Source organism: Zootoca vivipara, chromosome 1 (assembly GCF_963506605.1).
Source record: "Zootoca vivipara chromosome 1, rZooViv1.1, whole genome shotgun sequence".
Lineage (NCBI taxonomy): Eukaryota > Metazoa > Chordata > Lepidosauria > Squamata > Lacertidae > Zootoca > Zootoca vivipara.
Window position 1 is genome coordinate 43,754,059 of NC_083276.1, and position 27,643 is coordinate 43,781,701.

Sequence of the window (27,643 nt, forward strand, 5' to 3'; positions counted from 1 at the left end):
GTGCTTTCTTTTATTGCTTTACCTAGACATGCTGACAGCCTTGGTGAATCAAACATAGTTTCTCCCCTGCAGCAAGTGGGAGATATGCGAGTGTGAATTAGCTCTGAAAAGGCACATGATAGCACTCTTCAGATACCTCAAGGATGTCCTTTGGATGGAGAGTTAGACCACAGCACAGTAGGAACCGTCAAGGCTAGTGATGGGCAGTTCTGTCAATTTCATTTCTCTCAACTTCTCATTTATCCAATTTTAAATTCAGTTCCCCACCTTTCTGCAGCAATTTGTGATTTTTTTTATAAAAAAACCTCATGAAAATCTGTCATTGTTTTAGTGTGAATTTCTCCTAATAAACACATTTTTATACAGCTTTGACACCATATTTTTGCAAGCAATTTCCCCTAAAATATGCATGTTTGTAAACATTCTTTAGTTGCAGGAATGAACCCCAAAATTCAGAGAAGTGCAAAATTCAAAAGATAATTGTGTTTTGGTTCTCATATTGTTTTGGAAAGGGTGAATTTGATAAATTCAGCTTTATATATGACCTGAATTGAAATTCTCCCCCATCACTAGACAAGACACTATCAGAGGCTCTGTTATCAACAGCATCGCATGGGAAGTGCAGGAGCAGTATCTAGTGGAGGAGGGAGGAGGAACAGCGTAGATCAGAGTTACTCATACTGTAAAGAGTTGCTGTGCTATATGTGCTGACCTCACTAGTCCAGCTGAATGAGAAATCAACATGAGAACAAGCACAACCCTTGGATGGATTTATATGTGACCCTGACCCTGCCTGCACTTCACCACCCTCAAAACTCATGGGGTGGTGGCCAAGAGACTGCTGAAATTATTTTTAGAGATTACCTGAAAAATAAGCTATTGCTTACTACCACGGCCAGTAGACAGGGGCTGATCCAAAATAAGTGCGGCAGAAACTGCAAATGGACAGGGCAAAAGCAATCAGATGTCTAATTAACAAAGCAACATTGAATAAAAGGTGTGTTGCCTGTCCCAATTGGGAAGTTGAACAATGTCTAGATGGCCATTTGTCCTAGATTTGTAAGCCAGCACCACCACCATTTGCCATGGGAGTGACATGTGACATATTCCGTATTGTTTTTCACCTGAAATGATAATACAGAATGACCAGTAGCAGGTGGCCTGCTGGGGCAGCCACAGTGCTCACCTGACCTCCAGGCATGTTCCTGCTGCTTACTTTTGTTGTTTAGTCGTTTAGTCGTGTCCGACTCTTCGTGACCCCATGGACCATAGCACGCCAGGCACTCCTGTCTTGCACTGCCTCCCGCAGTTTGGTCAAACTCATGTTCGTAGCTTCGAGAACACTGTCCAACCATCTTGTCCTCTGTCGTCCCCTTCTCCTAGTGCCCTCAATCTTTCCCAACATCAGGGTCTTTTCCAAGGATTCTTCTCTTCTCATGAGGTGGCCAAAGTATTGGAGCCTCAGCTTCACGATCTGTCCTTCCAGGGAGCACTCAGGGCTGATTTCCTTAAGAATGGATAGGTTTGATCTTCTAGCAGTCCATGGGACTCTCAAGAGTCTCCTCCAGCACCATAATTCAAAGGCATCAATTCTTCGACGATCAGCCTTCTTTATGGTCCAGCTCTCACTTCCATACATCACTACTGGGAAAACCATAGCTTTAACTATACGGACCTTTGTCGGCAAAGTGATGTCTCTGCTTTTTAAGATGCTGTCTAGGTTTGTCATTGCTTTTCTCCCAAGAAGCAGGCGTCTTTTAATTTCGTGACTGCTGTCACCATCTGCAGTGATCAAGGAGCCCAAGAAAGTAAAATCTCTCACTGCCTCCATTTCTTCCCCTTCTATTTGCCAGGAGGTGATGGGACCAGTGGCCATGATCTTGGTTTTTTTGATGTTGAGCTTCAGACCATATTTTGCGCTCTCCTCTTTCACCCTCATTAAAAGGTTCTTTAATTCCTCCTCGCTTTCTGCCATCAAGGTTGTGTCATCTGCATATCTGAGGTTGTTGATATTTCTCCCGGCAATCTTAATTCCGGCTTGGGATTCATCTAGTCCAGCCTTTCGCATGATGAATTCTGCATATAAGTTAAATAAGCAGGGAGACAATATACAACCTTGTCGTACTCCTTTCCCAATTTTGAACCAATCAGTTGTTCCATATCCAGTTCTAACTGTAGCTTCTTGTCCCACATAGAGATAAGGTTAAAAAAAAAGGTAAAGGACCCCTGGACGGTTATGTCCAGTGAAAGGGGACTATGGGGCGCATCTCACTTTCAGGCCGAGGGAACCAGCGTTTCTCCACAGACAGCTTTCTGGGCCATGTGGCCAGCATGACTAAACCACTTCTAGTGCAATGGAACATCATGCCGAAACCAGAGCACACAGAAACGCTGTTTACCTTCCCACCACAGTGGTACCTATTTATCTACTTGCACTGGTATGCTTTTGAACCACTAGGTTGGCAGGAGTTGGGACAGAGCAATAGGAGCTCACCCCGCCATGGGGATTCAAACCTCTGACCTTCTGATCAGCAAGCACAAGGGGCTCAGTGGTTTAGACCACAGCGCCAGAGTAGAGGGGCAAGGGCTGGCAAGGCAGCCAATGTACCAATGTGAGCACCAAATTGACTCTACTTATGTGTTTGCCGGGGGTTAGCTGAATGTCGTGTCACCACCACCCCAGCCACTGCTGAGGTCAACCAACAAAAGAAAATGTGTGGGTTTTTTGGGTGGGAATGCATCCTGGCTTTGTAGTATGAACTTGGTGGCTTTTCCCCCATCTCCTGATTTCTCCTAGTCATATAGCTGTTCAAGATATGACTAGGTTCAAGATATGACTAGGTTATATGTCTAGTGGACAGTGAGGCCCAGGGCCAGCCTTAAGGCTCAACTTATCTTGTTCTGTGGAAAGAGAATTAACACAGGTCTCCAGGTAGCTGTGCATATTGAAGCTAAGATTGTGCTGATGATCCTTTTTTATTTGCGTGGACAGGTGGAGTCCCCCCAACCCCAGGCAACCCCCGAGCAGAATACTGACTCAAGACAATGTGCTATGGGATTAAAATTGGCCACAACTTTATTTAATTTCAGATGTATGGAGACCTTGGCTCAGACATTGGGCGTTTATCCTTCCCAATCCCCAGTTGGGGATCTGGGAGACATCAGGGTTATCCAGAATGTGTGGGGATTGGGCTGGCTCTGGAGAACATATGTTCAAGCAAAGAGCCCACCCACCCCCCCCCCCGTTTTGCCGCTGTTGGAGGGGAAAGCAATGACAACCGCTCGGCGTATGGCCAATGCCTCCCCTCAAGACCCCTTTAACGGGGAACCCTGGAATCACCGCCACAAAGGGGGTGTGGGTCACCGCTTCATCCCCCACCCCCATTTAGGAAGATAGACTAAAGGATTCCGCCCAAGGCCTGAAACCGCCAAAGTTGTGACGTTTTGCTACGGGAAAGGAAAACCTGCCAATGCAGGAAAATTCCTTTCCGGCCCTTCAACAGCGACCCTGACGTAGCAGCACCTGTGTACCTGTGGAGAAGAAGTTAACCTGCAAAATAAGACTTAACTGAGGGAGGGCAGGGTGGGAGAAGCTCTGGAGCCAACTGAGGCTTTGCAGGTAAGATTCACCTTCTGTTGTGTGGGCAGGGTGGTCCCTCCCCTTACCTGGCCGATCCCCTGGCAACACCTCCCCAGGCGGGACTGGGCGATTGGCTGAGGTAGGTGGAGACCTCCAGGTATCCAGCCTGGGGAAGATGAAGCCAGCCTGAACTACCAGGAGCCGCACTGGGATCCGGGGGGGGGGGGCTGCACGCAACCATGCAAAAGGCGCCCCCCATTTCATGTGGGGGCGTTCACTGTTGTAATCTTTTTGGTGATCATGATAATATATGAGAAAATTATGGGGGGGGGGGTGAGTTTCCCATTCTTGTATTTCTTTTCTTTGTTACAAGTTTATATGACTTATTCGAATTACAACTTTGTAAACATAATGCTTTTTTTTAAAAAAAAACCATATGGTTGCATGCTGCCTCAATCTCTGAGCTGTGCAAGATTTCAGTGGTTCCAAGCACTTACCCAGAGTTCATGTTTCCTTTTGGGAATGAGGCACAGCAGAGACAGTGGTGTCTTTAAGATATGTGGTTTATTTACACACGTATAAAACCTAAGCCTGCAATGGAGGGGGTTCACAGAATTAACACCCCAAAAAGGGTCTTTCTTCTCCTATAGCTACAGCCTTCGATTCAAACACTGTGCTTTGCCTTTTCTACTTTCTAGCCTGCAACGTTACCTCTAGGTGACATTACACACACTTTAAACTCTGACTTTTGTCTTTTTAACTATCTAAGAGCTTGAGCTAGGAGCCCCACCCATTCGCCATCTGGCCCAGAGCCCCCTCTCTTTTACTCTCTTAATGGCTTGTCATCTTTCCCTTTGTTTTCATTTAATGGCCCTTCGCCCAGGCAATTACCTGAACACAGGAAGCCAGCCTGGCCTGATTAGCTTTTAGCACTTACTGGATCCAGGAATTTAGAGGTCTGGCACCCCCCAAACTCATAACAGTATTTCTCGATCTGAATTTTCACATAGGGAAGGCTGATTCACACATGAACACTCCATTGCTTCATGATAGTTTATAGTATTGAAAACCAAGATCATATCTCTAGAAGATACTGAGAACAAATTCACATTGTATGTACATAACATATCGGTCTCAGTCAATGAGCTTGTGCTGAACATGTAAACTTTCTCCATTTAAAGGTATTGTATCTTGGTTGATATGAAGTGAGAGGGGGGTTCTGTTCTGGTTTGTTTGATCAGTAATGGCTGCTTCATATTGCCATCACCAAGTGACAATCCTGCATTTATGAACAAAACCTAAGACCTGAAGCTTAGAGGCCTATTATAGATATTCGCATTTTGTCAATTGCTTTTGTCATTAAGCTTCGGTTGCTGAGGCAATATAACTCAGGTCTATATTTTAGCAAAGCCTCTGTAGTGCTGGACTTGAGCCTGAGACGACCGTGTTCCAGCCCCTCATTGGTGAGCAGTTGTGAGCAGATCACTATATCTCTCAGTCACTATCTCCCAATTTGTTTCCTACCCTATTTCAAAGGTCTGGAAACGATGCCTTATGAGGAACGGCTTAGGGAGCTGGGCATGTTTAGCCTGGAGAGGAGAAGGTTAAGGGGTGATATGACAGCCATGTTCAAATATATTAAAGGATGCCATATAGAGGAGGGAGAAAGGTTGTTTTCTGCTGCTCCAGAGAAGCGGACACGGAACAATGGATTCAAACTACAAGAAAGAAGATTCCACCTAAACATTAGGAAGAACTTCCTGACAGTAAGAGCTGTTCGGCAGTGGAATTTGCTACCAAAGAGTGTGGTGGAGTCGCCTTCTTTGGAGGTCTTTAAGCAGAGGCTTGACAGCCATATGTCAAGAATGCTTTGATGGTGTTTCCTGCTTGGCAGGGGGTTGGACTGGATGGCCCTTGTGGTCTCTTCCAACTCTATGATTCTATGATATTTGTATGCAAACAAAATAACAAAGACCTTGGTACACTTGGGGCACATAAATCACAAATAATAATTAGCAACTTCCCATTTCTGTAATACTGGCCAGTGGCAGAAAATGCAGAAAATACGTTTGGAGAGGGTTAAGAAGAGAGTAATAGAGACTGTTGCTTCTGCTGCTTCTTTCGTTGCACTGCTGTATGCAGAGCCTGAAGAATCATATGTTGATTATTGAGGATATTGTAGTTGGTCAAATTTAACAGCTTGTTGAAATTAGCCTCTGAATACTGCAGCATGCCAGTAGCAAATGGGGTTAATACTTCACTGCTGACATCAACTTGGCCTTCCTCCATCTCACTAGGACTGCGTTCTACACCTATGGAAACAAGATGGAAGGAAATAATGTGTGTTATAATCCATATGATATGCAATTTTCTTTTTGCCATTTTAGTAGAATCAGTAAAATAAGTAACTCACTTCGCTTCAAGATCAAGGAGAAAGACAGGAATTGGGGGGGGTGGATAAGCTCAACATCAGGATTTTCAGAAAATGCCACCCCTAGATAAACCAGAGCTGGGGAACCTCTGGCACCCTAGATGCCGTTGAGCTATAACTCTCACTATTCTGACCACTGACCATGTTGGCTGAGGCTGGTGGGTCCAACAATATATGGAGAGCCACAACAACAAGAAGAAGAGTTTGGATTTGATATCCCGCTTTATCACTACCCGAAGGAGTCTCAAAGTGGCTAACATTCTCCTTTCCCTTCCTCCTCCACAACAAACACTCTGTGAGGTGAGTGAGGCTGAGAGACTTCAAAGAAGTGTGACTAGCCCAAGGTCACCCAGCAGACGCATGTGGAGGAGGGGAGACGTGAACCCAGTTCCCCAGATTACAAGTCTACCACTCTTAACCACTACACCACACTGGTTCTCCACAGGCCCCCCATTCCTGGTCAATAACTTCTAATGAAATTAGAACATTGAACTAAGTTGAGGGGTGGGGGTGGGGGTGTAGTGCCTCGCAAGAGCAGCCAAGCTTCACATTCTTTTCAAGGAGTCAGAGAGGAGAGTATGAGCATATTCGTCTGCCTGTTAATTGCTCAGCCACTTCAGCTTCCAGCGAGAAACTGGGGAGAAATCGCTGCCCAGGCTATTTGACACAACCTCATCTTGGTAAAACACGCTGTCAGAATGGATGAGATGAGGAAAATCTTGAAGGTAACTGAATCCAATTTGAGGTTGTGATGGTTGGGCAATTGCGTTTATGGTCTATATTTGTATTTATAATAAAAGGGGAGAAGATCTCCATCTGCCACATTCATCTTGGTTTTTAACGCAGCAGCGCAACAAGCGCTGAGTGAATGGGTTGGAGGCTAGATGTTGAAGGCTAGAAGCTAGAAGGAGACTTGGGTTGGGGATAAAAGATGACGAGCCAGTGGAACAAAAGAAGACAGATTGAAGTGGGGATGCTACATAGAACCCAGGGTCCATGACCCAAAGATGGAGGACAGCACCTCACATACCCAGAGCTTCTCTTTTGTTTCCACTGCAGTGCTTGCTACTGCCAAAGTGACAACACACTTTTCAAATTGAGCAGTGGCTTTTCACTTGAGCAGCATAGAGTGCCATTGTCCAAAAGGGAAAGACTGGGTATACAGAGAGCTTTGTTGCTCTCTCCTGCACATGTTATCTCTTTTGATCCCAGCCATAATGTATATATTTTTAATGGTGTCAGTCATGAAAATAAGCAGATAAGAAAGTCATGTCCTCTTCAGGAAGACTATTGCTCTTCTTTACTCACCAGGAGCTTTGTATCTTTGGAAGGTATCGCATACCAGGGGAAAATACAGCAATATGGGAGCCTTTGGACTCTCTGCCTTGTCAAAGAGGTAGCATTCCTTGAGATGCTTCCTGTCTTCATCTGTCAGCACAACCTTGGGGAATGGAATGGCCTGCTCCGCATAGTATTTTGTAGCTAGATCCAATGGCTAGAGCGTTAAACATGAACAAAATCAGAACCCAAAGAGATATGGTTACAGCTTTCCTTTCTCAAAAGCTAGTAGTTGCACTAGAAGGATGATGTGGCACTTATCAGGGATATTTGGGGTATGAGTACTCTTGTCTTGGCATAGGTAGGTGGATCAGATTTTCTAGCACTATGAGTCTATAAAATGGTGACGAAGGAGGAGGAAACAATGATAATTGTCCAAGGTCCAGTCTGTCTAGGACGTCCACTGTCCTCTCCCAGGGGCTGTTTCTCTTTTGCTTGTTCACACTCTCTTTCAATGAAAATACTGAGGATTAGAAAGCAAAGCCATCTTTCTCCACATTACTTCCCATGTAAGAAGACTGTGTAAAAAAGCTGAAGCTACATCTTTGGTGGTAGGGAGAAATGGGGACCCCCTGCCTGCCCCCCAGAAAAAAGGAAAAAAGAATCCATTTTGATACCAAATGTGAAACTACATCAAATAACTATATGGCATAGGACGAGTTCTTTTTCAAGCTCTTCCAGTCTTCTGTTAATATTTGAAGTAGAAAAATTAATGAAAAGACAAATGGTTATGGTCAAGTTGCTAAAGATAATAAAAAGAATCTTCTCACCAATGTCTGTGATCCTCCACTATAATTTAAATGCAAAATAAGGTCCACTTTCCTCTCTGGCCTCAGAAGCGGTGGGCAGCTGGTATTGATGAAAAAAGCTGTGTCTGTCAGTCCCAAATATTCCGGTGTTTCATTCAACTTGTTGGGGAAATTATCTAGTACAGTATCTGAAAGGCAAATTCTTTAGCTTTATATGCAATGTTGCAAAGAAAACTCATATATGTTATTAAAGACCAGGAGGACTCAATTAATTATGTATCATTAACAGGTTAATGATACTACAGTGCAGCCTTAATTTACTTATTCATAATAAAAATAAAAAAATTCCTTCCAGTAGCACCTTAGAGACCAACTAAGTTTGTCATAGGTATGAGCTTTCGTGTGCATGCACACTTCTTCAGATACACTGAAACAGAAGTCACCAGACCCTTATGTATAGTCAGAGGGTGGGGGGGTGATGGGAATGGGTGATGGGCTGATAGGAGTGGTAAACCTGTTGATGACTGTTAACGACTGTTAATGACTGCAATTGGTCCAATTGGACTGCAAGTATTAGGTCTTCTGCGTGGAGAAGACAGAGAAATGCTATTGGGTGGCGGAGAGAAGACAGGACTGCCCAACACCTACTTTGCCTCTGCCTTCACTCAAAAGGAAAACCGTGCCCAACCTGGTGATAACAGAATAAACAATGCAAGGAGAGAGCTGAAGATGAAGCAAGCTTCTTTTCACCTACTCCAGGGGCTAGGGCCCAAACCAATGGCTTCAAGTTACAAGAAAGGAGATTCCAAATAAACATCAGAAAGAACTTTCTGATAGTAAGAGCCGTTCAACAATGGAATGGACTCCCTTGGGAGGTTGTGGAGTCTCCTTCATTTTAAGCAGAGGTTATATGGCCATCTGTCATGGGTGCTTTAGTTGAGATTCCTGCATTGAGGGAGTTGGATGCCCTCAGGATCCCTTCCATTTTTTTTTTTGAATAGATATTTATTGATTTTCACAATAGAAAAGGGATTTACAAAGGTTTAGAAGGGATGGGGGATATACAAAAAAGCAAAAATACAAAAGTCAGGAAAAACAGAAAAAACCAAAAAATAAAAAAGAAAAAATAGAAAACTATATAACTTATCTTTATCACAGTGTATATTGGGTCCTCCTCGGGTTCCCGTCCCTGTGTTTCTCAAACACACTTCCAATTTAGCAAATTCTACCTCTAAATATTCACTTTTAATACTAAATTCTTATTTTCTATTCTAAAATAACCTCTTTTACCTAATCCACAGATTTATTTACCGCTTAATTTCTATTCTTAAAATATTACTTTAGCATATTTTTTTAAATACAATTTAAAATCTTTCCACTCTTCTTCAATTGCTTGTTCTCCCTGGTTGCGGATTCGTCCGGTCATCTCTGCCAATTCCATAAATTCCATCATCTTCATCTGCCATTCATCAATCGTTGGTAACGTTTGCTGCTTCCAGTATTTAGCGATCAACAGTCTCGCAGCTGCAGTGGCATACATGAAAAAGGATACCTTTCTCTTGGGAATCTCCTTCCCTACAATGCCCACTAGGAATGCCTCTGGTCTCTTCACCAATGTGCCTTTTAGCACTTTCTTAAGTTCATTATAAATCTTATTCCAGAAGTCATTCACCAGTGGACATGTCCACCACATGTGGTAAAATGAACCTATTTCTTTCTTACATTTCCAACATTTATTGTCATTGTTGTGGTAAATCTTTGCTAGCTTTTCTGGTGTAAGGTACCATCTGTACATCATTTTCATTATATTCTCCTTTAATAAACTACACGCAGTAAATCTAATATTTTCCTTCCACAACTTTTCCCAATCCTCTATCATAATATTATGTCCCACATCCTTTGCCCACAAAATCATAGCATTTTTAGTTTGTTCATCTTTTGTATGCCATTCTAGCAGCAATTTATACATTCTCGAGAGTATTTTCGTCTTAGGTTCTAACAATTCTGTTTCCACCTTTGACCTCTCAATTTGAAAGCCAATTACTCTATCCATTTTAAACGCTTCATTTATCTGATGGTATTGGAGCCAATCATCCAATTTACCTTTCAACTCCTCATATGTTTTTAATTTAAATTGGTCTCCATCTTGAATCAACAAATCTCTATATTTTAACCAACTGGTCTCCATATTTAATCTTTTGCGAACCTTGGCCTCCAAAGGCGAGAGCCAATTTGGCGTTTTTCTTTCTAATAAATCTTTATATCTGGACCAAACCTTGAACAGTGAATTTCTAACAATGTGCCTTTTAAAACTTCCATGGGCCTTAACCTTATCGTACCACACATATGCATGCCAACCATGAACATTATCATAACCTTCTAAGTCCAAAATATCAGCGTTTTCCAATGTAAACCACTCTTTCAACCAGCAAAAGGCAGCTGCTTCATAATAAATTTTAAAATCAGGTAGAGAGAAGCCTCCTCTTTGTTTATCATCAGTCAATATCTTATATTTGATTCTTGGCTTCTTCCCTTGCCATATAAATTTTGATAGCACCTTTTGCCATTCTTTAAAACAACTCAGCTTTTCAATTATTGGTAATGATTGAAATAAAAACAACATCTTTGGCAATACATTCATCTTAATCGTTGCTATACGGCCCAATAAAGACAATTTCAGGTTGGTCCACGTTTCTAAATCCTTCTTAACTTCATTCCATAATTTCACATAATTATCTTTAAACAAATTTAAATTTTTTGCAGTCATATACACTCCAAGGTATTTCACTTTTTTAACAAAAGATAAACCAGTTGTTTCTTGCAATTTCTCTCTCTCTTCCTTATTCAAATTTTTATCTAGTACTTTAGTTTTGGATTTATTCAATTTGAAACCTGCTACCCTTCCAAACTCTTGAATAACTTCCAGAGCCCTCTGAACACTGGACTCTGGATCTTGTAAAGTTAACACCAAATCATCCGCAAAGGCTTTAAGTTTATATTGTCTCTTCCCTACAGTTACACCTTTTATTTCATCATCTTTTCTAATCCTGTCAAGCAGGACTTCCAGGACCGATATAAAAAGCAAAGGAGAGAGAGGGCACCCTTGTCTTGTACCTTTCTCAATTCTAATCTCATCTGACACCATATTATTCACGATTATCTTAGCTTTTTGCTCTGAATAGATTGCTTTTACTCCATTCAGAAAACCATTGCCCGTTCCCATTTTTTCTAAATTTCTTTTTAGAAATAGCCAAGAAATATTGTCAAACGCCTTTTCCGCATCTATAAACATAAAAATGGCTTTTTTGTTTATCTTCTGCTCCAGCATTTCCAAAATGTCAACTATATTCCTAATATTATCTTTCAAATGCCTCCCCGGAAGGAAGCCAGCTTGATCTTGATGTATAAAGTCTTTCAAAACCTTTTTCAATCTGGAGGCTAAAATGTTAGCAAATATTTTATAATCCACATTAAGTAGGGATATTGGGCGATAATTCTTAACTTGCGTTCTATCTGTGTCCGGTTTTGGTATCAGAGTGATGTAAGCCTCTTTCCAAGATTCAGGGGCCTCTCCTCCATTCAAAATTTCATTGCATAAATCCTTCAAAGGTTGAACTAACCAATCTTTCATTGTCTTATAATATGCATCTGTCAAACCATCCGGTCCTGGGGTCTTGCCCGACTGCATTTGTTGTATAGCATATTCCACTTCTTGCGTTGATATCTGTTGAGACAGTAGGGATTTGTTCTCTTCTGGGATTTTATGCAGCCCAAATTTGTCCAAGAATTGCTCCACTTCCTCTTTATTTTGATTTTCCTGTTTATACAATTGTTTAAAATACTTCTGAAAAGCTTTTTGTATCTCTGTCGGGTGCTCCAGATGCTTTCCATCTTGCACTAAACTTACAATAGTGTTCAATTTCTGCCTCTTCTTCAATTGCCATGCCAGTAACTTTCCACATTTATTTGCTGACTCAAAGGATTTCTGTTTCATCCATTTAATTTTAGATTCAATTTCTTGATTCATCAATTTAGAAAATTGAACTTGCAATGCCTTAATTTCTTTCTGCACCTGTTGATTTTTAGGATTTTCCCTCAGTTTCTTTTCTTTTTCTTTCATTTGATTTAGAATCTTTTCTTTATTTGCATTGGCTTCTTTTTTCTTTATAGCATTTTGTTGAATTAGAAATCCTCTCATCACAGCTTTGCTGGCATCCCATACAATTTTTTTCTCCGTTGTAGTCCTTAAATTTATCTCAAAATAATCTTTCAATACTTTTTGGGCTTTCTCCACTACTTTCTCATTTCTTGTTAACGCATCATTCATTCTCCATCTGAAAGTTCCCTGGAGAGATACCCTTAGATCTAATAGTACAGCATTATGGTCGGAGCAAGTTCTTGGGCAGATCTCAACATTGTTTATTTTTGGTCCTAACTCTCTTGTAATCCATATGTAATCGAGACGACTCCACGATTGTTGAGAATTTGAGAAAAAAGTCTGGTCTTTTTCCAATGGATTTTTCAATCTCCAAGTATCAATCAGATCAAAATTTTCAATCAAATCAAAGAAAGACTTTGGTAGTCTTCCTTCTTTGGTGCAAGACTGTCTTTGTGATCTGTCCATTAATGTAGAGACCACTCCATTCATGTCTCCCATTAAGCATAATTTGTAATCCAAATAGTCCAAGAGTTTGATATGTAATTTCTTAAAAAACTCCGATTTTCCATCATTTGGTGCATAAACTCCCAGAATCAACAATTTTTCGCCTTGCGATGAGATTTCCACTGCTACGTATCTCCCTTCTTCATCTTTAAATATTAACTTTGGCTTTAATTTTTCTTTCACGTAAATCACCACACCTCTCTTTTTGACATCATCCAAAGAGATAAATTCTTCTCCAAATTTATTATTCTTTAAAAGTCTTTGATGTGCTCTTGTAATATGAGTTTCCTGAAGGCATATTATGTCCAATCTTTGTTTTGCTAAGGTATGGTAAACTTCATTCCTTTTCCGTTTTAAATTCAAGCCATTCGAATTCCACGACAAAATCCTCAGTGACATCTCTAAATTGCTGCCGCAGCTCCTGCTCCCAAGAAGGAATCTGAATCCAACTCAATCGGGTGTCCTGGTTGGCCCGGGGTGGAGGTTGCTAACCCAACTCTTGACAACTCTCTCTCGTGTTGCTGAAGAAATTCTCTCTTCTGCTGTTCTGACCTGATCTTTATCTTTTTCTGTTGAAATTGAAAATTCAAGCCCTCCGGCAATTCCCACTTATAATTGATCCCTTGTCTCTTCAAGATGGCTACCAAATCCGAATATTGGGATCTCAGGTCCAAAAAAATTTTTGGAAGGTCTTTAAAAATTATTATTGGCGCTCCTTGCACCTTTAAGGTCTTCTCGTAGTGTAGGCCCAGAATTCTATCTCTTTGTTCTCTTGTTTGAAATGACACCAAGCAATCACTAATCAGTTTCTTGTCTCCTTTTGATTTTGCTCCAAACCTAAATGCTTTTATCATTTGTCCTTCTAGCTCTTCCTTTGATAGGTTCCAGGCCTTCACAAATTCTTCAATTATTGCCTCTTTCAAATCACTCTTCTCAATATTTGGGAACGCTCTTATCCTGAGATTCCCTTCTTTTTGACGTAGTTGTACAAAAGCTAAGTCCACTTTGGTCTTGTAGGCTTGCTTCTCCAAGTCAGGTACCTTTTCCTCCTCGAGATGGTCCAGTCTCTTCTCCACACCAGTCACCTGTGCTCTCACCTGCGCAATATCCTTAGAAATTGCACCCACTTCCTCCCGCAATTTTCGAAGTTCCTCAGTAGTCCGTTGTTGTTCTCTCGAATTTCGATCAAGAGCACTTAAGATTTGCTCCTCCAAAGTAGCAGAGATGGATGATTTTTTCTTTCCTTTGCCAGTCTCTTTGCCAGTCTCTGTTCCAGCCATACTTCCAATCAATCCAATCTCAAAGCACACAGTTCAATAAAAATTTCCACTCAGATAGTAGTCCCAACTTAGGCCTTAAGCCCTCTGTCTCAGCCAGTAGTTCAGATGTCTTTTAATCAAAGCAACAAAATAGAATATAAACCATTCAGTCTAGTGAAAGAGCAAGCCGTTCAGCGGAAAATTCCACTCAATAGATTGCTTCAAGTCAGTCAGTAAGAGCTCTTTCACCGCCAGTAGTCCAGATGTCTTTTTATCAGTGAAATAGTATAAACAAGTGGAAGCTGGCAGTCTTTTCAAGGTCAATGCTGGCATGAAAGTTCCAAACTGCTAACTTATAACACAGTCTCTGTATGCTTGCCTGTATGTTGAAACTGAAACTGGCTCATTAAAATAATTCAAGACAAAGGAACAAGGCAAAGGAACAATATTTCACACAGTCACTTTATAGCTCAAAAGTCGATACGTCGCATAGTCTATAAAATAGGGGGGGGAAACATCCTTAAATCCTCCAAGGAAAGTTGCAGGCAGATCAAAGCCTGTCAAGGGGTAAACAGAAGTTCATATGGAAATTTCTTTTGTGCCGTCACAATGGCGAACGGCTAGAGAGATCAGAACGAAGTCCCGCTTCCAGTTTGAGCAAGCAATCTCAAATGTAAATATTGCTGTCCACTGCAGGGTATTTTCCAGAGCCCTGCTCTCTTTTAGATAGTTCAAAGTCCAAGAAATAAAGTTACAAAGCTTTATGGTTAAAGTGCTGCGGAGACTGTCTTTGCTTTCAATCTTCCACAGGGGGGAGGGAAGAGCCCGACCTCCATAAATTTTAGGTTCCCCTTTGACCAAATCCGTCCAAATTAGAGACTTTAAAAGCTTTTTAGATTCATTACTCACGATGGCCAGATGGTTCCATGTTGATATTGTAGATTTTGAAGGAGATTGGTTGCTGTTCCGCCGCCAGTAAACGGAGCTTCTCCTTTAAGGGAAAGCGCTGTACCCGCTGTGCCGTGCCTTCCACCTTCCCGCTCTCGGACTCTTATTAGAGCTCTTCGGGGGGAAGGGAGGCAAAAAAAAGACAACTGCCGGGTTCCCCAAGCCTTCGGAACTCTCTATCCGAAGTTTCGGGGGGCTGCGCGCTCTGCAGACCCCCCAGAACCCCTCAAAGGACTGGGAGGAATCTCTCCCACAGCCGCCGGCGCTCGCAACCAACTCTACAATTCTATGACATAGCTGCCAAGTTTTCCCTTTTCTCGCGAGGAAGCCTATTCAGCATAAGGGAAAATCCCTTTAAAAAAGGGATAACTTGGCAGCTATGTTCTATGATTGTATGAAAAGGATGTGGCCCTTGATCAGGGAACTTTTGCGCGGTCAGGAGGAGACCCCCCCAAACCCCAGGCAGCCCCCGAGCGGAATAACGACAGCAGACAACGTTCTATGGGATTAAAATTGGTCACAACTTTTTTAAGATTCAGATGTAGAGAGACCTTGGCTCAGGCATTGGGCATTTATCCTTCCCAGCCCCCAGCCGGGGGTCGGGGTAATTTCCGGGTTATCCAGCATATGTGGGGGTTGGGCTAGCTCTGGAGAACATATGTTCAAGCAGATAGCCCACTCCCCTTTTCACCGTCGCTGGAGGGGGAGGGCAATGACGACCTCTGGGCATATGGTCAATGCCTCCCCCCTAGACCCCGTTTATGGGAACCCTGGTATCACCACCACAATGGGGGCGGGGGTCACCTCCCCCATGCCCCCCCCATTCTGCTAAATGACTAGAGGATTCTGCCCCAGGCCTGCACCCGCCAAACGTGTGACGAATTGCTACGGGAAAGGAGAAACCTGCCAATGCAGGGAAAGTCCTTTCCGGCCCTTCAACAGCGGCCTTGTCGTAGCAGCGCCTGCGTGCGTGTACGCCTGCGGAAGAAAAAAGGGGTTAACCTGTAATGTAAGCATTAATTTTGGGAGTGGAGGGTGGGAAAGCTCTGGAGCCGTCGGCTGCTACCCAGGTATGTCTCGCCTTCTGCTGTGTGCACTGGATGATTACCTCCTTCTACCTGGCCAATCCCCCCTGGCAACACCTCCCCCAGCTGGATTGGATGGCTGGCTGTGTGTGCACAGGCTTCTGTGGGGAGAGGATCATAAGACATATCCAATACAAAAGAAAAGAAAAAGGGGGAAGAGATCTAGGTAAATGAGTGCAAGGGAATTACCTTTCCACATTGAAAACCTGTCATTCTCCAAGTATTTATCGTTGACTTGGAGGCCCCTCATGAAATTGTGATATTGTGCAACAATTGGCCGCATTGTTACAACATCTCTAAGCACATCGGTGAGGCTTCCGCTGGGGGTGAAGAGGCGTGTTGGCTGCACATCTGGCCGGCGAGGCATGCTGGGCAGAGTACCATCTTCTGTGGAACACAAGAGAGTTTTGTTTAGATCCCTTACTCAAAATGCACCTTGGTAGTACCAATACAAGCTACTGCTGCTACTAGGCGGAGCAGGTGGCACTGTGGTCTAAACCACTGAGCCTCTTGGGATTGCTGATCAGAAGGTCGGGGGTTCGAATCCGCATTGCTCTGCCCCAGCTTCTGCCAACCTAGCAGTTCGGAAGCACACCAGTGTGGTAGATAAATATGTGCCACTGCGACAGGAAGGTAAATGGTGTTTCTGTGCGCTCCCTCGGCCTGAAAGTGAGATGAGCGCTGCAACCCCATAGTCGCCTTTGACCAGACTTAACTGCCCAGGGGTCCTTTACCTTTTTACCTCTTTTCTGCTGCTACTATTAACAGTAACAATACTTAAGGTTTTAAAGGGCATGTTTTTGCTGTGTGCCTTTAAAATCAGCTAGGGCTATATTTTAGCCTGTTTAATATTCAATCCATTTTTAAGCAACCTCTATGTCATACAGTCCCACTCCCCTAAATTATCCTCTGCTTTAATTATCCAAAATAGGCCAAAGTAATTTACTAGCTTTGGGCATTTAACTATAAATCATGGCATTTAACTATAAATTATAAGATCCAACTGTTTGCTAAAGACCACGGGAAACAGGGCAGTCTCGAGCAGGTCGGGCGCCCTGGCACTGAGGGGCAGAGATCGCTCCGGCGCCCCCACCCTCACAGGGTGCAGCATGGTTTCTGCGCAGCTGCGCAGCGCAGCGCCCAGCCTACCGGCACTGCGCCCTGGCGCACTGCGCCACCGGAGCTCTACCTAGAGGCGGCCCTGATGGGAAATGTAGTTTCCTCCTCACAGACCGACCATTCCCAGTACCCTTAACAAACTACTGTTCCCAGGGGTGCCAACATGAATAAAATATTGCAAGGGGCAGGTAAGCCCCACCCTGCATAATCAATCACATGGCTGGGCTCACCTGTACCATTTGAAGGCCAATGCCCATTAACTTAGTGGGGGCTCGGTCCCCTCAAATATTTTATTGGGGAGGGCAAAGGGACCTTAACGTCTAGGAATTGCCTCCTATCACAGTCCCCAAGATTCTTTGAAAGGAAGTTGTGCACTTTAAATGTCCGTTGTGTGCACTTTAAATGTATGATGTGGATCTTCCTAGAATGTCTTACTTGGAAGAAAGATATATTTATTTAAGCAGGTAAAAGCATGGGCTCAGCAGTAGACACAGTGCTCTAGAGTCACAATTCCGGAGCAGGTGTCCCAATGAACTTTCCCATCCCCCCCCCAAAGTTTTTAAAAGGAGGTATGGAGTGGTCATTTGAGGCTCTCCCATCTGTGCAGGTGGCGACCGGTTATAGGCAACAAGACTGCACCCTCCTGTTCAGGCTCCCGCCATAGCTGATCAAAGTCTTCCCCAGTCTCCACTAAGGCTCTCTGCTCTGCAGGAAGGTCAGAGAGAGAGAGAGCCAGCATCCTGCTCTCCCTTCCAAAGCGACTGAAGTGGAAAGGAGAGATTCCCACCCCGCTCCTCCAACCCATGTTCCACCAATTCAGCTCTATCCCTGTTTCTTCCTCCTCCATCAGAGCCGGCCAACCCAGGCTTGATCCCAACAGTGCTGCGTGGCCCATGACAGAGCCCAAGGTACATTAACCAAAGAAGAAATGATGTTCTACTGACCAATATCCACCACTCTGTCTCTTGTCCACCTGTGCCAGAAGTCTTCTGAACAGTCAGCTAAATACAATGCATCCAGCAAACTTTGGGAATATATATTACTCCACATGCCTGAGAAGCGTAGAAAATGCAAAAGTAAAATAAAAACCATTTGATATTTAGATACATTTTTAATTAGCTTTGATGTAATTTCCAGGTGAAGGTAAAGAGGCTGTTGCATTTCTTCCTTTAATTTATTGTTTTGAAATGGATGTCATGTTCACTAATATTTTACTAATTACTGTATTTACTATTTCCTGTGGTCAGTGCTATTTTTCTAGAAAAGAAGGTGCCAGAACTCACCACAAATGCCTCCCTTATTCTCTTATAATGGCAATGGTGAGAGGTGCCAGAACTGAGTTCCGGCTGGAAAAAAGCCTGTAGTAAAGTTCTAATTCCCATCAGAATTGTGTGAAAGAGGAGTATATAGTAAAACCGTGTGAGTGGTAAGGAGTCAATTTCAAAATGCATGCAACTAAAACAGTATAGATTTTGTTGGTATCTCTGTTCAGGTGTTCATGGACCCCCTCTCTCCATATGTGTTCATCATCTGAGGGCCTTCTTCGCGTGCCTCCTCCATGAGAGGTCCGGAGGGTGGCAACACAAGAACAGGCCTTTTTTGTATTGGCTCCCTGTTTGTGGAATGCTCTCCCCAGGGAGGTTCAGCTGGCGCCCTCATTATACACCTTTAGGTGCCACGCGAAAATGTTCCTCTTTAACCAGGCCTTTGGCTGATTAACATTTTATACCTCTGTTAAATGTATTTGTGGGAGAGGGGTTATTTCTTTGTGTTTTTTTGTTCTTGTTTTTATCTTGTGCTATTATACTGCATGTTGTATTTTGTGCTTTTATATTGTATTTTTATGTTGTGAACCACCCTGAGATCTGCGGATGAAGGGCGGTATACAAATTTCATAAATAATAATAACAACAAGTCACCTTGCATGTAACAGAGTTCAGATTCCGGCAGCTTCTTTGTCAAGTGGCCCATGTAGAACTCACTTCCAAAATGTTCCGCATTAATGAAAGCTCCATATTTCAAGGAGCCTACTTCATAGGGAGTAAATTCCACCCACTCTGCAAACAACCATATAAAAATAAATGTTAAGTACAGTATAGTTATTGTGAAAGACAGGTAAGAAATCTAATAAATAAATGATGTAATAATTACACTGGAGGGAACATTGCAATAAAACCTGCATTCTACCTCTCTATGATAATCATAATTAACCATTGCAATGGATTTGGACATCACAACACCCCATCCCTCTTACAGAAACTCTACACCTATAAGCCAATCACCCATTGCCACCACCCTTCTGAGTAATACCCCTCCCCACCCTCTCACTATATATGAGGGTCTGGTGACTTCCATTTCAGTGTATCTGAAAAAGTGTGCATGCACACAAAAGCTTATACCCAGAACAAACTTAGTTGGTCTCTAAGGTGCCACTGGACACGGGTGGCGCTGCGGTTTAAACCCACAGGTGGAATGTGGTTTAAACCCATAGGTGGACCCAGGTGGAATTAGCACCCTATCTCAGTCACAAAGACCCAGGTGGCGCTGTGGGTTGAACCACTGAGCCTAGGGCTTGCTGATCAGAAGGTCAGCGGTTCGAATCCCCATGACGGGGTGAGCTCCCATTGCTCAGTCCCAGCTCCTGCCAACCTAGCAGTTCGAAAGCATGTCAAAGTGCAAGGAGATAAATAGGTACCACTACAGCGGGAAGGTAAACAGCGTTTCCATGTGCTGCTCTGGTTTGCCAGAAGCGGCTTTGTCATGCTGGCCACATGACCTGGAAGCTGTACGCCGGCTCCCTCAGCCAATTACGCGATATGAGTGCCGCAACCCCAGAATCGGTCATGACTGGGCCTAATGGTCAGGGGTCCCTTTACCTTTCAGGTGCTACTAGACAATTTTTTAATTTTAATTACACACACACACACAGCATTCATGCAGCATTCACACATGGCAGGGATAATGTGTTACTACACCTCCCTAAATGGGTCACCTTCATCTGTAGCTGACAGTGAAGTGGAAACTCTCTGTGCAACAAGAGTAATTTACAAAGGAAGCCAGTACTTGGGTCTATCACGTGTATGGGAACACTTTCCATGTGATTATTGTTTCAAGTGGTGTTGTTGTTGTTGTTGTTGTTGTTGTTGTTGTTTAGTCATTTGGTCGTGTCCGACTCTTCGTGACCCCATGGACCAGAGCACACCAGGCTCTCCTGTCTTCCACTGCCTCCCACAGTTTGGTCAAACTCATGTTCGTAGCTTCGAGAACACTGTCCAACCATCTTGTCTTCTGTTGTCCCCTTCTCCTAGTGCCCTCAATCTTTCCCAACATCAGGGTCTTTTCCAAGGATTCTTCTCTTCTCATGAGGTGGCCAAAGTACTGGAGCCTCAGCTTCACGATCTGTCCTTCCAGTGAGCACTCAGGGCTGATTTCCTTAAGAATGGATAGGTTTGATCTTCTTGCAGTCCATGGGACTCTCAAGAGTCTCCTCCAGCACCATAATTCAAAAGCATCAAGTCTTTGGCGATCAGCCTTCTTTATGGTCCAGCTCTCACTTCCATACATCACTACTGGGAAAACCATAGCTTTAACTGATGCTGTACTGTACTGTTGGAAGCCACCCAGAGTGGCTGGGGAAACCCAGCCAGATGGGTGGGGTATAAATAATAAATTATTATTTATTATTATTATTATTATTATTATTATTATTATTATTATTTAACTATATGGACCTTTGTCGGCAAGGTGATGTCTCTGCTTTTTAAGATGCTGTCCAGGTTTCTCATTGCTTTTTTCCCAAGAGAAGCCTTTTTCTCCCCGAGAGCCAGTGTGGTGTAGGAGAGCCAGTGTGGTGTAGGAGAGCCAGTGTGGTGTAGTGGTTAAGAGCGGTAGACTTGTAATCTGGGGAACCAGGTTTGTGCCTCCGCTCCTCCACATGCAGCTGCTGGGTGACCTTGGGCTAGTCACACTTCTCTGAAGTCTCTCAGCCCCACTCACCTCACAGAGTGTTTGTTGTGGGGGAGGAAGGGAGAGGAGAATGTTAGCCGCTTTGAGACTCCTTTGGGTAGTGATAAAGCGGGATATCAAATCCAAATCCAAGCAGGTGTCTTTTAATTTCGTGACTGCTGTCACCATCTGCAGTGATCATGGAGCCCAAGAAAGTAAAATCTCTCACTGCCTCCATTTCTTCCCCTTCTACTTGCCAGGAGGTAATGGGACCAGTGGCTATGATCTTAGTTATTTTGATGTTGAGTTTCAGACCATATTTTGCGCTCTCCTCTTTCACCCTCATCAAAAGGTTCTTTAATTCCTCCTCACTTTCTGCCATCAAGGTTGTGTCATTTCAAGTATAGAACAGGCCTAAAATGAGGGAGAATGAGTAGTACTCACGAGCACTCAATGTGGTATCAAAGACTGACAGGACTTATTAAATGCTCAAAATCCAAGAATTCTGTTAGGATTTTGAAACAAAGGTATAATTCTGTATAAAAATGTACACAACACACAATCTATGCTGCTCCATCGCCAGGAGATTTAGTATCTACCGGTATTAGTGGGACAATGTCAACCAATAGTCTTCCCCTGGCCCCCAGCCTTCGAAGCGAGCTCACGTAATTTTGTCCCTACCTTTAAAATCTAGAGTGCTGTATCTTTCTTTGACATTGAGAGCAAGGTAGATGGGAAGTGGGTTCTGACCCAGATTCACAGCCTGCCGTTGATCTGAGAGCTTGTGATGATTGGGCTGTTTGGGAAAAACAACAGTCAGCAGAAGAGACATTGACACAAATAAATTTCACAAAGAACCTGTCGCAATACATCTTGGCATCTTCATCTTGGGTCAGACCCAGACTTTGCTCCTTACCTACCGTATGAGAGGCAACGTTTGCCAATTCCTCCTTCCCACTGCAGTTGCCAGTACCACCTCACACACTACTCCAGAGTATTGGGGGATGCTTTTAGCTGAGATGCCTGCATTGCAGGGGAGTGGACTAGATGACTCTTGGGTTCCCTACAACTTTACAATTCTATGATTTCCTGACCTCTCCTCTCCAAGCATACCCCATAAATCTGTTCTGGGTCCCCCACAACCTTCCAGATCAAATGCATGGGGCATGGGGTGTGCTATCAATGTAAATTAAAGAAATAATAGCAAACACCCTGTCCCCTTTCTGTGCTTGATTTGTTTCATATTTTCCCAATATGCCAGCCCACATTATGCTTCCCACCCACCCCCAAAAAGTATGAATACAATACCTCATCATTAAACAAGGATTCAATAATGAGCCCCCAGAGATCTATAAAAGATAGCTTATATCCATCTCGGTGCCTCTGACAGATTTCCTTTTCATAGTATGTTAAGTGCCTCCGAGAAAAACAGGAAAGTTTGTTTTTCATGACGTGTTTCCGAGCATCACTGATATGCGCTTCCAAATCTTTTTGCGACCAATTGGCATCTTCATATAAATTTGTCATAGTCCTAAGGAAAATAAATTTTAAAAGGAGAAGGAGAAGAAGAAGCTAATATTGAAATTGGCCATGAACTTTGGGCAAATACAGACAGTCACTTATCAACTGGCAGCTAATCAAGTTAGGGATGTTCAAGGATTATTATTTTTCATCCACATTCTAAGGCAAACTCACCTGATCTGCATCCCATGGACTATTGTGTAGATCAGAATGTGGCCTTCCTTAGAAAGCTAATTGTTTGAGGTGGTCTGGGGGTGCTTTTTTAAAAAGGCACAACTTTTGAAAAAGGTAATAATAGCTACTCCAAGCAGTTGGAAAGCACAGCATCTGCCACTGTGCACATGGAAAATGAGACTGTAAATGCCCCTGGAGCAATGGGACATTTGCTCTCAGGAGTGTTTGCAGCCCCATTTTCAATCCGCTCGGAAGAAGCCATCACCTGTTTTAAAAAGAAGAAAATAAATGTCAAAAGGCAGGCCTAGAACCACCCCACAACTGTCTGTATGTATGTCTTTTATCTGGGTTAAAATGTTATTCGGAGTTCTCATGGGGGCAGGAATGGAAATTAATACAGGAATGGAGCAGAATGGAATTAAAATGAATACATATGAAAGTGATGTGAACTTGAATTAGACTGAACTGTCTATGCCTAGTTGATGTGACTACTCGATGAGCAACTCATCTAGAGCATCCTGCCAATCAGTTAGGACCATTTCATCACACATCTGCACCCAATCAACAATCCAGGGAAGCAAAGGACCAGTTAAATTATTCTCACCAATTTTCATAAAAAGTTTCCACATCACTTCCATGTATAAAACAAGTTTTCATTGAAACACTGTTTGGTTCAAAGGATTTTGCAAATCTGATGCAAACAGCAACAAAGGTCATGTTACCCACACTCTCCTCAAATAATAATAATAATAATAATAATCTGACTCTTAACTGATTTGAAAGTTGCTAAAGTTTCCTAAACCATGTAAGTTGTTGTTGCTAAGGTCGGAAGCTTTTCCAAAGGGTTGCCTATGGTCATATCAAGACTGGGAATGCAGTTTAGTCTCAGCATCTGACAATGTTTGAAATGCATATATACAGTACTTCATTTCCCTAGAACTACAGACTCAGTTTTTTATTTCTGTTTTTCTAATCACACTGAGTATATTTTCCGTTCATTAATAAATCTGAAAAGGGGGAGGTAGTTATGATGACAAGGCTTGGCTCCATTGAATCAGTTTCCAGGACCATGAAGTCACCAGGCTTATTTTGTGCTTTTTTTAAAAAAAATCCTTGGTAAAATTGCACAAATTCAGCATAATTTATTTTTCTGTTTTATAAAGTGACGGTTATGCTAAACAAAGGAGGAATGGCAGGGGCTATCCAGGGGAGCTGCAGAAAGGTTTGCTTCTATTTCATGTGGTACAAAGTTTTCCATAGATGTTGAACGCAACAACAACAACAACAACAACTGAATAAACATAAAATGTGCCGTCATCTCATGTAATTACCCCACGGCGGAAGGTTGTAGGAAAATTCAGCAGGTCTGGATACATCCCTAATAGTTTTGCTCCATATTCTCCTTACCATGTTGTGCCAGATAAACCAGCAATGTATGAAATACAGTCTAAGAGATTCTGCTTCTGGAGAGCTAACAGGCTGCCGTACATCGCAGTCATGGATCTTACGCCACCTGCTGTTGTCATCACAGCCACAATGGGAACCTGAATAAATTTGAGAGCAATTATTCACAAATTTGCAGAAGAGGGAAGATTGAAGGACTGAGCAGAATCACACACACTCCCCCCCCCTTTTTTTTATACAAAAAAAGCTTAATCACAAATCCCAAAACCTCATCAAGGATGGAAGATTCTATCAATTTCAGTTTCTCTCGCTTTCCTCGGTCTTAAATTGAGTTCACTACATTTCCGTTTATATATATATTTAAATAAAATGCTCTCACCATATTTGCCAGCATTTCAGTACACATCTTTATACGCAAGTTTGCCAAAGATACACAGTTTTTGTTGAAGAACTGCATCACAAAACGAGGAGAAATGTGGGTCTTGGTCTTGGTTCTGGTACCTTGGCTATGGAATGCCCTCCCCATTTCCATTTGCTCAGCACCATGCTTCATTTTGGCCTTTAGTGAACGGGCATCAAAATAGAAGGTGCAGGAACTGGTGATGCTTGGGCTGCCTCCTAAGTTGTCTGTTTCCCAGCTTGCTCGCATGAAAGCACAGGTGAGTTGGGGGAGATGGAAACAGCTGTGGAGCATCACACAGATGCTAACAGCGTCCCCAAAACGCAGGGCACTGAAGTGTTGGAGTGAGGGTCCTAGAAAATGAATGAGTGAAGGCGAACAGAAGCTGAAGGAGTAAAAAGGACAAGCCAATATAATCTTACAGAAGGAGGAAGAGAGAGAAAAAGTGAAGGCAGACGGATAAGCGGGTTGGCTGCAAGCAGAGCCAGAACGAAGAATGATTAAGAGGAATTCTGGGTTGTTCAGCCTTATGGCAAACCAGGATGCAGACACTGTAAAATACCATAGGCTGGTGAAGAGAACCAGTACCCTACAGGGGGGGGGGAACCACATGGTGTAGGTAGGCAGGAAAGCTCTACATTATGGAATATAAGATAGAAAATGTGTCCTGTGGTGGAAAGGGATTTCCAAGAGCTAGTGGTACAAATGGTGAATACATGTTATAGGTAGGTAGCCGTGTTGGTCTGACGTAGTCGAAACAAAAAAATTTAAATAATCCTTCCTGTAGTACTAGTTACAGGTAGGTAGCCGTGTTGGTCTGAGTCGAAGCAAAATAAAAAAATTCCTTCAGTAGCACCTTAAAGACCAACTAAGTTTATATTTTGGTATGAGCTTTCGTGTGCATGCACACTTCTTCAGATACTTCAGGTATCTGAAGAAGTGTGCATGCACACGAAAGCTCATACCAAAATATAACCTTAGTTGGTCTTTAAGGTGCTACTGAAGGAATTTTTTTATTTTGCTTCCTGTAGTACCTTAGAGACCAACTAAGTTTGTCATAGGTATGAGCTTTCGTGTGCATGCACACTTCTTCAGATACACCTGCATGCACACGAAAGCTCATACCTATGACAAACTTAGTTGGTCTCTATGGGGCTACTGGAAGGATTTTTTATTTTTATTTTTTGTTTCAATGGTGAATACAGTTCAAGATAGGCAAGTGTACAATGATGCACACTAGGGCCAACAAATCTTAACGGAATCATTTATCAACTTCAGCTCACACAATCTAGGCTTCTCGCTTTTTTCTGTCTCCATACACCTCCTCTCAGGATAACTACACACAGTGTGCGGAGCTTTAGACTTCCAGTGCTCTCCCTTCAGGGCCCATCGAACTCCACACATCCTCCTCCCACTAGGGATTAACTTTAAAGATGTGTAAGGCGAAAAATTATTTTATGTTACAACAGTATACATGAATGTGTAAGATATTATGCATGAATTAGACCTTATCGGTAGTGGCGCCCGCCCTGTGGAACACCCTCCCATCAGATGTCAAGGAAATAAAAACTATCTGACGTTTAGAAGACATCTGAAGGCAGCCCTGTTTAGGGAAGTTTATAATGACTGGTGTTTTAATGTACTTTTAATCTTTGTTGGAAGCCTCCCAGAGCGGCTGGGGAAACCCAGCCAGATGGGCGGGGTATAAATAAATATATTAGTATTATGCATGGATAAACATGTGGCATGGATATATATGAATCCCTTTGCCACCGTTTTCTCTTCTCATCTTACATACCTCATCATCCTGCAGATCTTCTTGAAGATTAAGAGCACTTTTCAAAGCAGCAGCAACATATTTCTTGCGCTTACAAATGAAGTCCTGCTCCTCTGGGCATACATCAAATCCCAAGCGCATGTCTAGGTCATTCTGGCTAAATGACACAAACTCATATCATAAACCTGAGCAGCTGAATACTGTACTCATAATATATGCATTAGTATTTGAATAAATTCCAGCGCTCCAATGTTTGCTGTCAACAATTTGTATTTGGCAATATTTGATAGCTGACATGTAAAGGTATGCAGTATTTAACAGCAGTTGATAAAGAACTTGGAACAATATTTCACATTTGATTGGTGAGTTTATAATATTTCGTATTTGGAAACTGCCAAAGTTGAAAACAATGAAGAGCTGCCAACCAGTTTAAAGAATCTAGAAGGTCGAAGTAAAAATCCTAGATTCAAATCTGAGTTTGTTTGTTTTAAATGCGTTCAAAATCCAAATGACAAAAAGAGAAATTGTGTCAAATTTTGAAAAATTGTCTCTGCTCTAGCTTGAAACATCAGAAGTTGAACCCATGCCTTCCCCCATTCGTACACAGAGTGCTTTAGCACTACATTCATACCTATAAAAGGCAAGTACAGAAGGGTGCTCAGAAGGGAAGGTTACTTTTAAAGCAATTTCAGAAAGCTGCAATTTTTTTTAATTATATTACAAAACAAAGAAAGCAAAGATTGAACTGCAAAGTCATTGCAAGGAGAAAAATGCTTACCAGTTTTCTGCTGTCACAAATACATCATATGCTTTGTCCTATAAGAAAAATAAAAAAGTTATGATTTCCATAATCTTCAAAGGAATTTTCTTTGTTCTCCTCCTTTATTAGTACAGTCTGATGATCATAATAAATAATAAGTTGAACCATCCTAATGTGATGTCTTGCAATTCCTTGCTCTCAGACTCCATCAATTCGGTTTACACAAAGGAAGTATGCTTTACAAAATGCATAAACCAGTAATTTACAACATTCATGCAACAGACCATTCAGGGAGTTAACGTCAGGTTATGAAGAATAAGTCCACAGATGCAGGTTCAGTGCTTATCCATTCTCTGACATGTTTCAGATTTCAAACCTGTAACATCCACAATGTCCATCTCTGTGTATGTGCTGCATCTTTGTACATTGCATTTTGCCCCTATCTCAGAACTACTTTCAAGCTTACACTGGCTCCCTGCACGCAGAATGG

At 42.5% G+C, this 27,643-nt stretch overlaps 1 protein-coding gene across 1 annotated transcript in view; it reads right to left on the bottom strand.

The window, feature by feature from the left end:
• Nucleotides 1–5,586: 5,586 nt before the first annotated feature.
• The window catches only part of LOC118075436 (cytosolic phospholipase A2 epsilon-like), a 36,111-nt gene continuing 14,054 nt past the window's right edge, over nt 5,587–27,643 (bottom strand). The window contains exons 11-21 of the mRNA XM_060283029.1: nt 27,172–27,209; nt 26,415–26,550; nt 24,220–24,356; nt 22,426–22,648; nt 21,799–21,913; nt 19,092–19,229; nt 18,117–18,224; nt 16,243–16,440; nt 8,120–8,286; nt 7,320–7,506; nt 5,587–5,892 (exon numbers count right to left, since the gene is read on the bottom strand). Coding sequence (XP_060139012.1) covers nt 5,660–5,892; nt 7,320–7,506; nt 8,120–8,286; nt 16,243–16,440; nt 18,117–18,224; nt 19,092–19,229; nt 21,799–21,913; nt 22,426–22,648; nt 24,220–24,356; nt 26,415–26,550; nt 27,172–27,209 — 1,680 coding nt within the window. The 3' untranslated portion in view covers nt 5,587–5,659. The remainder of the gene's footprint in view (nt 5,893–7,319; nt 7,507–8,119; nt 8,287–16,242; nt 16,441–18,116; nt 18,225–19,091; nt 19,230–21,798; nt 21,914–22,425; nt 22,649–24,219; nt 24,357–26,414; nt 26,551–27,171; nt 27,210–27,643) is intronic.